This window comes from Triticum aestivum, chromosome 2B, assembly GCF_018294505.1.
Source record: "Triticum aestivum cultivar Chinese Spring chromosome 2B, IWGSC CS RefSeq v2.1, whole genome shotgun sequence".
In the NCBI taxonomy this organism is placed as follows: domain Eukaryota; kingdom Viridiplantae; phylum Streptophyta; class Magnoliopsida; order Poales; family Poaceae; genus Triticum; species Triticum aestivum.
The window spans coordinates 639,190,291-639,202,045 of NC_057798.1; the positions used below are offsets into that span (position 1 = coordinate 639,190,291).

Consider the following 11,755-nt stretch of genomic DNA (forward strand, 5'->3'; position numbering starts at 1 on the left):
CCTGTTAATCAAATGACAACACATGTCTATGGTTAGGAAACATAACCATCTTTGATTAATGAGCTAGTCATGTATAGGCATACTAGTGACATTATGTTTGTCTATGTATTCACACATGTATCATGTTTCCGGATAATACAATTCTAGCATGAATAATAAACATTTATCATGATATGAGGAAATAAATAATAACTTTATTATTGCCTCTAGGGCATATTTCCTTCACCCCCCCCCCTCCCAATCCGCCCCTGCTTTTTTCCCTTTCCGAGCCTCTCGTAGAAGCAAATCTGTGCCTCGGAAAGAAGCAAATCTGTAGCACTCGCGAAAGCAAAAAACATATTTTCACCGAATCTAACCTATGTCTCCGCAAGTAGCATATCTGTGCTTGTCTTGGAAGCACAAAAAATATGTTTTTTCTTTTCTCTCCGAGAGGCACATCACGGAAGCAAACCTATGCCACCACGAGAAGCAAATCCATACCTCTAGCGAAAGCCAAAAAAAAAGAGTTTTTTCTTTCCAAGAGGCGTAGCTGTTCCTTTCAGGGAATCATATATGTGCCTCCATGAGAAGTAAGTATGCCTCTCGCAGAAGGAAAAAAAGTGTTTTTCACGCAAAAAAACGCTGGTTTTTTCTCCAAAACCTAGGGAAAACCCGTCAAAACCAAAAAGCCAACAAAACACAAAAAGTCTCATCTGAAACACAAAAATGCGTACATAAAGATTAAAAAATAAAATCCCATGGGAGCGCCAAGCACGCGACACGTGGCGGCGGCCGAAGCGTGCCAAATGGGGAGCTCTCAACCCACTAAAAGTGATACTTACGGGGCTCCCGCAAAGCTTACGCCTTGGTTAGTAGCTCCCTTATGGCTCTCTTATTTTTTCTTTTGAGCGGTCCCTATGCCTCTCTTATAGCGGGACCTAGAGTGCTCTTGCATCACACACCTTCCTAAATGGGCCGACCCAGGCGCGCGGGAGGCCACGACCTCTTTATATATTTGATGTTTTTTGTTTTGTTTTTATTAATTTTGTTTATACTTTCAAATATTCCAAGTAAATATAAAATAACACCTTACAGAAAATATTAGAAAAAAATTATTGACCAAGCATTTAAAAAACATTAATTGTGTATCAAAAAGTTCTCATGTATTCAGAAAATGTATACAATACGTGTGAAAAACTTGATCATCTATTTTAAAAATATTGATCAAGCATTCGGATAAATGTTAAAAAATATGTCAAAATGTTAATTTAAGCATTTGAAAAATATTAAATGTGTATAGAAAAAATGTTGACCGCGTATTCAAAAAATGACAAACTTGTATTTCAAAAGTGTTAATCAAGAATTTGGAAATTTTAAAATGTGTATAGAAAACAAATGTTGACCACCTAATCAAAATATGGTAAACTTGTATTTGGAAAATGTTAATCAAGCATTTAAAAAATGTTAAAATGTGTTTGTCATGTATTCAAAAAATGTTAGTCAAGCATTTAAAAAATGTGAAATGTGTATAAAGGAAATCTTTCTCATGTATACGAAAAATATATACAGCAGATATACAATGTGTAAAAAAGTTTTCATGTATTTAGAAAATATTAATCAAGCATTTGTAAAAATGTTCAACAAGGATTAGAAAAGCATTACTCATGCATTCGAAAAATATTAAATGAGTATAAAAATATCGTTGACCATATTGTTAAATGAATTAATCTTGTATTTGAAAATGTTAATCAAGCATTTAAAAATGTCAAAATGTGCATAGAAGAAACTGTTGAGCATGTATTCGAAAAATATTAATTTTATACTTGAAAACAATTAATCAAGCATTTGAAAAATGTTTGTGTACAGAAAGAATGTTGAGCATGTACTACAAAAATGTTAACCAAGCATCTATTTTTTTAATGTGTATAAAAAATGTTTCTCATGTGTACAAAAATGTATACCAAAATTATAAAAATGTGTGTGAAAAAAGTTTTACTGTATTTAGAAAATGTTAATCAGGAATTTGAAAAACAAATTAAAAGTATTTGAGAAGTTTTACTCAAGCACTCAGAAAATGTTAAAGGTGTATAGAAATACCGTTGACCATGTAGAAAATCTTAGATATAAAAAATGATAACCAAGCAACAAAAAATATCAAAATGTGTATAGAAAAAATAATGACCAGGTATTTGAAAAATATTAATCTTATAATTGAAAAAATGAATCAAGTATTTAAATTTTATAAAACTATGCATAGAAAAAATGTTGAGCAAATATTTGAAAAATGTTAAACTTGTTTTGAAAAATGGTAATTGTGTATTAGAAAATATTTTGATGTATACGAAAAATGTAGAATGAAAATCAATAGAAACAAAGAAAAGCGGTGAAAATTAAAAAGAAACCAAAGAAAAAAGAAAGAAAGAAAATCCAAGAAACAAGTGCAAAAAATAATGAAAACCGATAAAGATACAAGAAAAAAAATCCATTAAAAAAAGAAAGAAACAAAAAACCAAAAGAAAAGAGAAGGAGAACGAGAACGAGAATGAAAAGAAAAACTGATGAAAGCCATGAAATAAAAAAGAGAAAAAAGAAGTATAACAATGAAAAGAAAATAGCAGAAGAAATAATAATAAAATCAAAAAAATAAAAGGAAACAAAAAGACGAACGAAACATCAGCGAACGTCCGACAATGAACGAAACGAGTAACACGCTATTGGGACGGCGTATACTGGTGCACTGTGCAGGAAAGCTTAGGTGGGAGGGATGCTAGTCTCGCGTTAAGCGAGAAATAGCTTTCGCACAAAAGAAAGGAGTGCCAAAATCATTACTTAAGGGTTACCCTTGCTAAGGTCACTCTCACCTTCTCATGAGCAACTTGTTGCAACTTCAAGTTTCTTTTTTTCATAAATTATTTTATTCAAAACGTTTGTCTCTTGAATCTTGCATCTAAATCCCGAACCATTTTTATCATTGGATTTCTCGTGTTAAGATTTTTAAACTTTTTTTTACGAAAAAATCAAAAAGAAAAAACTGAAGCCGAAAGCACATTTATTTAATTTATTTATTCCTTTTCGAGAAGCACTTTTGCGCTTCTCGTGGAAGCAAATTTGTGCTTCTTGCGAAGCATACAATTTTCTTTAGGAAGCAAATCCGTACCTTCATGAGAAGCAAATATGTGCTTTTTGCGGAAGCACATTTTTCTTCTTCTACGTGCTTCTTACGACAACATCGTTTTTTTCCTTTCTTGTGCTTCTCGCAGAAGCAAGTATGTGCCTACATAAAAAGCAATCACATATTTCTCATGAAAGCACACATTTTTCTTTTCCAAGAAGCGCACTCACGGAAGCAAATATGTGCCTCATAAGAAACAATTATGTGCTTTTCGTGAAAGCAAAAAAAAGTTCATTAAAAAATCATGAATTTTTCTCTCCAAAACCTAAGAAAACCGGGTAAAATCAGTAAGCCAAGAAAAGAGGGAAGATCTCATCTAAGCCTCAAAAATATGTACATTTTTTCAAAGAAGCGTCCAGCACACAATATATGATAACGGCTGAACGCATCACTTGACGTGATCTAAAAGCATTCAAAATGACCCTTGAAGATCCCACGCAACGGATTACCTTGAGTTTAACTTTGCTCTTAGGGAGTGCTCCTAACCATTGCTCCGTCTCAGTCTTGGTTGAGTCCTATCCGGCTGACGTTTAGAATCCCGTAAAGCTCTCTGGTTTAATTCTGGTTTGCGAAAAACCGGAAGTACGAACTGATCCACAAACAAATGCGGGACTCTGTTTAGAAACTTGGGGGTCCGGACAGATGCGGAAGGTTTGAGAGTCTTCGCCAAGATGCCTTAGGCTACATCGAAAAAAATCGAAGTGAAATACAACATCGTAAAGTTTCACAATGCTACTCCCTTCGTCCCAAAAACTTGTTTAATGACACGTCCGTATTTAGATAAATTTAAGAAAAGTTTCTTCTTTTTTCATTCCTTTTCAATCCATTTCAAAATAAAAAGCAAGGTTTTTGAGAATTGGACTTGTGTGGCACGTGCACGATTGCTAGTTCTTCACAAACCTACAGTTGCGAGAGACATATCTCAGCCCTACACTTGTCCCTTCTGGCAAGCAAATCCTTATTTCATCACAAATCACCGAGCAGGTTACAGACACCAACAGTATGCATATAATTTCAACCGTCTCAGGTTGACGTTACAGCCAAGAACGTCACGTTATTGCAGTGTGATCAGGTGGATTCCGGCATCGATCGCAGTTACAGCGTCAGCGGAAATTGTTACTCTACCAAACATGTGCCTACTCGCTCGGCGACGACACCGTGGGCGACAACGGCGACGGCGACAACAAGGTCGACGAAGTGGACATGGGCTCGTGGAGGACGGTGTTGGTGGAGACCGCGATGGCGTTGCCGTCTAGCTGCAGCATCACCGCCCCGAGGATCTCGGTGAGCAGCTTCTTGAACTCGGCCTCGTTCACCGCCTTCCCATCGTCGGCGTTCGCCATCTTGAACGCCTCATTCACCACAGCATCCACCTGTGCATTTTTTATGGAAGATCGTAGACCATTTGAACTTTATCCAACACTAGTAAGCGTGCACATGCAACGCACGTCTCAAACGTAAATCAGGTGAGATTCACATGATAAAAAAATTAAATGTTTTTAAAAATATAAATCAAATGGATACACAATGTTTGATGTCGCTCAAATTTTATTTTCAAAAGTGAGACACAATAGTGGCTATGTTGCTGCATAGAGTAATCGCAGGAAAATATTCTCATTTAGATAAAATCAGCAATTATTTATTAATGCAGTAATATAGGCTTGTAGGAATTATCAAACGATTAATTAAACTCTGGAATAGCAATTTCTTCATGTCCCAATTTTTTATTTCTAGAATGCATCAGAGGAAGATTGGTTGATAGATGAAATTGCAGATAAAAATTTTTTGACCCGCCTCCAAGGGCCAAAAGTGTAGTATTAGTCGTGCAAATTGCAGAATACCCCCAAATCGAATTAAAGGTTCACCTCATTGATTTGTGATAGACCTTTGGTGCCCTCGGCTGTGCACGTAGGAAGAACTGCAGGAGGTCCTCGATGGCCCAGTAGGATGACGGCAGGAACGGCAATGACGGCACCTCCTGGGCCACGGCCGATACTGGTGCCGCCCTAGGGACGACGGCAGTTGGCGGCTTGGACTTGGAGGACGTCGGTGGTGGGTTGTTGTCGGCGTGGGTGTTACGAACGGAGCTGACGTCAACGCGGATGCCAATGGTTGCCAGAGAGCATGCCCTGGACCATGGATGGAGTCGTCGCAGTAGCGGTAGAAGAGCGCCTGGCCTTCAGGTAGAAGACGATGGCGGCGACAACACGTGTGTTCCCAGAGGAAGACGAAGCTCCTCGCGCTTCCCCCATCGTGGCTAGCGTGCATGATGGCGGCAGGTGGCTCGCGATTGGCTTCCTAATAGGATGGATGCGTCCGAGATAAGTTTTTTAATAGGATGGATTTGTCTGAGATTAGTTTCCTAATAGGATGGATGCACTCTGATTTAGTTTTCTAGAATATGATGAATCCGTGATTATTAGTTTCCTAATTGCCTAGGCGTGGAGTTTCGCATTTTCCTCCACGGTGAAATACAGTCAGTCAATGTAAATTGCTAAGTGCACACAGAAAATGGTTTAGGTTAAGGCTAACCGTTAGATTGATTTTAGTGGGCCTAATCGTGCGATGGTATTGGATCTGTGTACGCTTTGTGGGGTGTGCTTAAAGAAGTTCTTGTTTGATTGTTTAATAGTAGTTTAGACTCTGAACATTCTATTTCACATTTACCAGCTTCGTATGGAATAAATGATTTAGTACATGGAAATGATCTCTTCTAAATTACCTGGTCAACAGCTCCATATGGTGGTAGATTTACTGAGGCGGCCAACTTGTCAAGCGCGACGCGAAGGTACTTCTTCGATGTTCTATCTTTGTGTTCCTTGGGTACATCTACCCAGACGGAATCCAGCAGCTGGGAGAGAAAAATTGCATCGATGTGTATCGATCAATATCGTTTAACTAAATACAATTTCCATAGATAAATTCGAACTTGTGAAACATGTATCTTAGTATGAGTATACCTTCTCGAACTCGAACTTGTTGGACAGTATCTTCCTAATGCCAGCCCCATCAAAGGTGTTCTCAGTGTGCGCCACAATTATCGGGCGCTCCTGGAGTCGCCGGGCAATCACTCCCAAATACTTCTTGAATTCTTGGAAGAAGACCTCTTGCGATGCCGGTCGGTCGAGCTGATCTGCTGGCAGTTCCTGCAATGCAGGTTCAATGACCTTCTCCATAACCTATCACAAACACTCAATTGTCAGCAGACGCACCACGAGCCTTGTCAGACATGAACTATTATGGTTGCAACTTTTGTTGTGAAACTGCACAAAATGAATACCAGAGAGTCCGAAGCCGGTGGCATGCCGTGATCGACCGTCAGCTGCCGAAGAGCGGCGGGCAAACATTGTCGCAACGACGCATTCCCGGACTCGATTTGAGAGAATATGGCGACCGCCTCTGCTTCGTACGCCGTGCTCTCGACAAACTCATTCAGGTCTTCCCCGTCCATCCTCAGGATCATGATTGGGTCCCTCTTGAGCCCGGCCGCCATGCCGAGGAGTATGTCGGACAGCACGTGCTGGAACTCCGGCTTGCTCACCGAATCTTGCTTCCCGTGGGTGAACTCATTTAGAACCTGCACCGCATATCACACATCATTATATCGGTAAACTTAGAGCATCTCTAACAGCCGCCCCAAACGACGCGCGCGGGGTAAACCCAGCTTTTAGCGCGCGCGGGGCGGTTTGCCGCGCTCCAGCGGCCACGAGAAACAAGCACGCGGGAACCGTTTGCGCGCCCACGAAAAGACGCCAGCTCGCGCGTAAGATTTGGCGCGCCGCTTCGCGCGCGCCTATAAAAGTGTTGCGCGCGCCACGCGCCTTCTCCACGCTTCCTCTTCTCCTCTTCCTCTCTCTCTCTCTGCCACGCGCCGCTCCAGCGCCCCGCCACCGCCGCTCCGCCATGCCGCCGCGCCGCCGAGGAGCGTCCGGCTACCGCGGCGTCCGCCTGCGCCCCAACGGCAGCTACTCCGCGGAGATACTCCGGCGAACTCTGGCTCGGCCTCGGCTCGTACGGGACGGCGCGCGAGGCCGCCCGAGCGTACGACGCGGCGGCGTGGCGCTTAGGCCGGCCGCGCGGCCAGATGAACTTCCAATATGTGTACACGCTCCAGCAAGCGCTCAACCTCGCCCCTCTGCCTCGTCTGAACACGGCGGAAGACCGTGCGGAGCACGCCGAGCGGCATCGCCGCCTCCTCGTCGCCCAGGAGGACGAGCGAGTCATGGCGGAGTGGCGCCAGCGCCACCCGGAGGACGTCGCCTACAAGCAGGCCTACTGGGCAAGGCGCCGTGAGGAGGACACGCGAAGGCGCCGCGCGACGCGGTTGGACAAGCGTCGGCGGAAGGCGTTGGCGAATGCGCAGTCCGACCTCCTTGCAGCAGGTGGGCAGTCGTTCTTCACGCCGAACGATGAGCGGTGACTGGACATCTGGCTAACTACCTCGGACGACACCGCTGAGAATGATAATGGTAATGATGATAGCGACTTAAAGTAATTTTTTTAATGCAATCTATGTTTTTTATCGTTTATCGTTCTTAATTTAATGCAATCTATGTTTCGGATGTAAAATACTTTTGTATTGTTTAAAATCTATGCAATCTATTTAGTTTTTTTAAAATTTTTGTTTTCTCAATGCCTACATTTCTAGTTTTTAGAACTAGCGCGCGCTGCATTTTCGCGCGGCTGCTATAGCGGGCGCAGCGCGCCACGCCAAACCAGACGATGGACCAGCGCTAAAGCTGTTTTTTGCGCGCGCTGCATTCGGCGTATGTTGGAGATGCTCTTAGCGCGCGAACATGCTGCAGCCTGTCATGGCAGGCGACAGGCTGCCAGCCGTTGATCCAATTAGCTGGTCGTGCGCGCCATATAGAATGCTGCAGGTGATGATGTCGTGCAATGTGGCAAAGGTACAGCGCACGTCACTGTGTGGGTGTTCGCCGTAACGATGTCGTATATTTTTTCTCATTACTTTGAGCAGATAACATCCCGTATAGTTTCTTAATTATCCGCAAAAAAGTTAGTTTTCTTAATTAACGGGTGCTAACTTTGAGCACAGTTAAAAATTGAGGAACCAACAAAACTCAATACACAAAAATGTTGTTACCGTAGCTGTTAAAATACTAGTAAATTGTACACACAAGCACGGCATTAAATACATAATAACATGGAAAAATATGTTCCAATACTTATGAGTTTTGCTTCGCTACACCCTTAAAAGTTTGCACGAATCTTAAAATTACTTTAAAAGGCTATCGAGCAGATAAATGTATTGAATTGATTATTTGAATACAAAAGACTATATTATCGTTTTTTATTCAAGGGATACCTTCTAATCTCCACTTTTAATCCACCTGTGGCCTGTATGGAAATCTTTTCTAGGGGGTGTACCAAAGCAAACTTCGATACTTATTTCCTTTCCTAGGATACAAGATCCAACTTGGTCTAACCCCTCTAGAATCCAGATTGTTCTGTGTCTTTTTTTTAGAGAATCGGATAACCATGTGGAAAGATGCTTCTAGAATAGTCGAGATGATAGATATGATAGAAGGTGATGTGGGTTGAAAACTCTATCCAACCGATGATAATGTTTGCGCATCAAACGGCTAATATTTTAAGTTATTGGCGAGATCGGATGTTTGGCTCTCGATCTCCATGGAGGCAATTTTTCTGAAAAAAAAATTCAAACTTTTCATTTTCAAAAAAATCTGAAAAAAAATTGTGCAAGTAAACCAGGATGTTATGTGTGTGTGTGTAAAATTTAAGGATGAAAAACCTTGAATGAGACCTGTACAAAAAAATCATGACATGGGAGGATGAATAGTATTATGTGTGAAAAAGCCTCAGATTTTTCATTTTTGAACAGCCCTCATTTCAACTTATTTTGCCCTGAAAATTTACACACATGTCCGTTATGCCTTCATGTATGTCCGTGTTTTTTCAGGACTTCTTGAAACATAGAAAATAAAAAATTTGATGGAATTTGAAATTTTCAAAACCGAGCTCCATGGAGCTCGGCCTCCAAAGACAACATTCGGTTATTGGACACTATATAATGGTATATATAAGTGGTATAGATGTGTGGAATATCTATACTACTATATAGTGTACGAGTTTTGAATAGGAGCGGGCCATCAATCCTAACCATTTATGTCCTACATCCAACGGCTGAAAATAGTGGGATTCGCAGTGAACAGTGCATGGTTGTTGCATCCATCATGTTCTAGAATGAACCGCCTGATACTTCTCAAGAGATGTGGCCCAAGCTGATTCCTCTTGGGCCAGACATGTTGTAGCTTGAGATTGGCAACGAGTTGAGCCCAAAAAATGGTTTCGAGGGAGAAACGTAAAGTAAAGTTAAATTCATTTTTAATTCTTTTCTTTATTAACATTTTTTGCAGGATTCTTTAATTAAAAATTGTGGGGATTGCATATATTAATTCGTACTTTCTTTATAATATAATTTATTTCAGCATCTACAAATTAAGAATTTTTTGCTTTGAATCAATCAGTAAGTCTATGTTTTTCCCTACCAAAACTCACCCCATAAAATTAAAATGTGCATTGCACGTGCATACAAACTAGTATGTATACGTGTTAGGCTGACCAGGTTCTCTTTGCAGCCATTTGGAATCCCAATTGAGTATCAGCAACCACGTGCCCTTCTGCATCATTCCAGAGACATGAAACGTGTCCAAAGACGCAAAGTACTACTAGTACATTGCTTTATGCTTATCTGCTACTCCCTCTGTCCCAAATTACTAAAATACATCTAGATACTACATCCACTTCAGTGACAACTAATTCCGGACGAAGGGAGTAGTAATAATAGCATGTCACTACACATCCAGAACTTCCTAGACGTATTGAATGAACTGGACGACGGACAACAACGTTGGCTACACAACGAGCAGCCACTTTTACCAACGATTGCATCTAGTTATGTCCAACTACAAGTTTTATACTTCTATATTGTATAAAACAAAACTATTAGAAAACTCAAAGTCTTTGAACGGTGAGGATGACACACGTCAACATACGGAGGGGAGTTGCACTTTTACATACCTCGGAGTAGATGTGGTCCGCCTGCGCCGACGACCCCCTCGCCGGCAGCCCGATGGCGGCGCCGATGTCCGCGACGGCGGGCTGGAGCTCCGTCAGCGACAGCCTCCCGTCGCCGTCGGCGTCAAGGTGCCGGAACTTGTTCTCCACGAACTTCGCGAACGCCTCCTTGCTCTCCACCAGCTCCCGGATGTCCGACCCGTCCAGCACCTGCGCGTTCTTCCTCCTCGCTTGCTGCTGCCCGCTCTGCATCGCGTCGAGCTCCTTTATATCACGGTGGGAAGGAGAAGCTCCAAATTGCAGCAATGGCGGCAGGTCCCTCGTGAGCACGACGCTGATGGGTGTGTCTCAGGATTAAGGTGGTCACAGGCTAAAGTAAAACTACTTGTTTCTAGCCTTTTGCGTGTGAGACTGAGTGACGATGGCGGCGGATCGGCTTGCCCTGTACTAGTTGGTTGGTCTTGTATTTATAGGCCCGTGATGCCTGACTAGCTCTGGTTGTTGGACGGATAAGAGGGTTGTGCAACGTCACCCGATGGGAATGAAAGGCGGGGGGCACGTGTGAGGACGCGCGGCGACACATGGCGCGTGTACCCTTTTTTATGCTTTTGCCGTCGCTTCTGGCTGGTCGGTGCTTGTTCTCTACAACTTGTGTACCTTCTAAAAAAGGAGAAATTATTGCCACATGTTGCTCTGATTTTTTCTAAAAAAAATCAGAGAAATACGGAATTTATTTCCTAGGTAATAGGATTAAAATCAACTATTTTTAGCACCTACGGCTGGACGCCCCCAACCCATCCGCTCGGCGCCTGGGAGGGCCGCCCGGTCACTACCCGGTCGCAAAATTTTGATCCAGACGGACGTTTCAAACAGGCGTCAAACGTCCAGGTTGACCGGCATCCCTGATATCCAGCCCAAACATGGGGAGGATATAGAGCGTCCGGGCACGCCCGTCACGTCGGGCCCAGCCTATGCTAACCCATTCTAGCCCACATATATTCCTCCCCATCTGCTCGCCGGACCAAACCCTAGCCACATCACTTCACTCCCCTCTGTCACCCAAGCTCGTCCCTGGCGTAGTTCGGCAATCTCCAACATGGCAGGCAGTGTATCCAAGTCCTTCACCTCCAGATCCGTTGACCCTGGACTCATCCCACGCAGCCCCGAAGAGAAGATGGTCGTCCGGCTTGCGCTCGGACGCTCCCGGGAGGAGGCCCATACACGGCAACACTCTGACCCCTTCCGTCGAGAATCCATTGCTCCGCCCAAATGGCGCATGGATCCGGCACTAGGGCAGCTGCCGTTGCCTCATCAGAGACGGTGCAGTCCGTCTGGCGTCCGAAAGCGGTGGCGGATGCGCAACCCCTCCGTTGGCGCGACGAGGCCATGGACGCACCGTGGACGTCATCCGACGCAAACATGGCGCGGCGTGCCCGCCGTGCGCGGCAGCGCTCGCTGCGGTGGACGTCAGCAAGGCAGAGTCGCATTCTCCGGCGTCCCATACGATGCACTAGTCCGGGCGCTGCAACCGCGTCGTGGTGAATG

General features: G+C 43.4%; 1 protein-coding gene across 1 annotated transcript; it reads right to left on the reverse strand.

Annotated features, from left to right (window-relative positions):
- Nucleotides 1-4,092: 4,092 nt before the first annotated feature.
- LOC123046435 (uncharacterized) lies at nt 4,093-10,661 on the reverse strand. Its single transcript, XM_044469803.1, has 5 exons — nt 10,214-10,661; nt 6,432-6,728; nt 6,112-6,330; nt 5,874-6,002; nt 4,093-4,524 (listed from the first exon to the last, which is right to left on the reverse strand). Exons 1-5 carry the CDS (start codon nt 10,460-10,462, stop codon nt 4,288-4,290), a joined length of 1,131 nt encoding a protein of 376 aa, XP_044325738.1. The 5' UTR covers nt 10,463-10,661; the 3' UTR covers nt 4,093-4,287.
- Between the last annotated feature and the right edge of the window lie 1,094 nt (nt 10,662-11,755).

Excerpts from the sequence above, each read along its gene's own strand:
- LOC123046435 (XM_044469803.1), bottom strand. The coding sequence starts at position 10,462 with ATGCAGAGCGGGCAGCAGCAAGCGAGGAGGAAGAACGCGCAGGTGCTG. Across the intron at positions 6,331-6,431 it reads CACCGGCTTCGGACTCTCTG|GTTATGGAGAAGGTCATTGA; the intron begins GTATTCATTTTG and ends TGTTTGTGATAG. Across the intron at positions 6,003-6,111 it reads ACAAGTTCGAGTTCGAGAAG|CTGCTGGATTCCGTCTGGGT; the intron begins GTATACTCATAC and ends TTTCTCTCCCAG.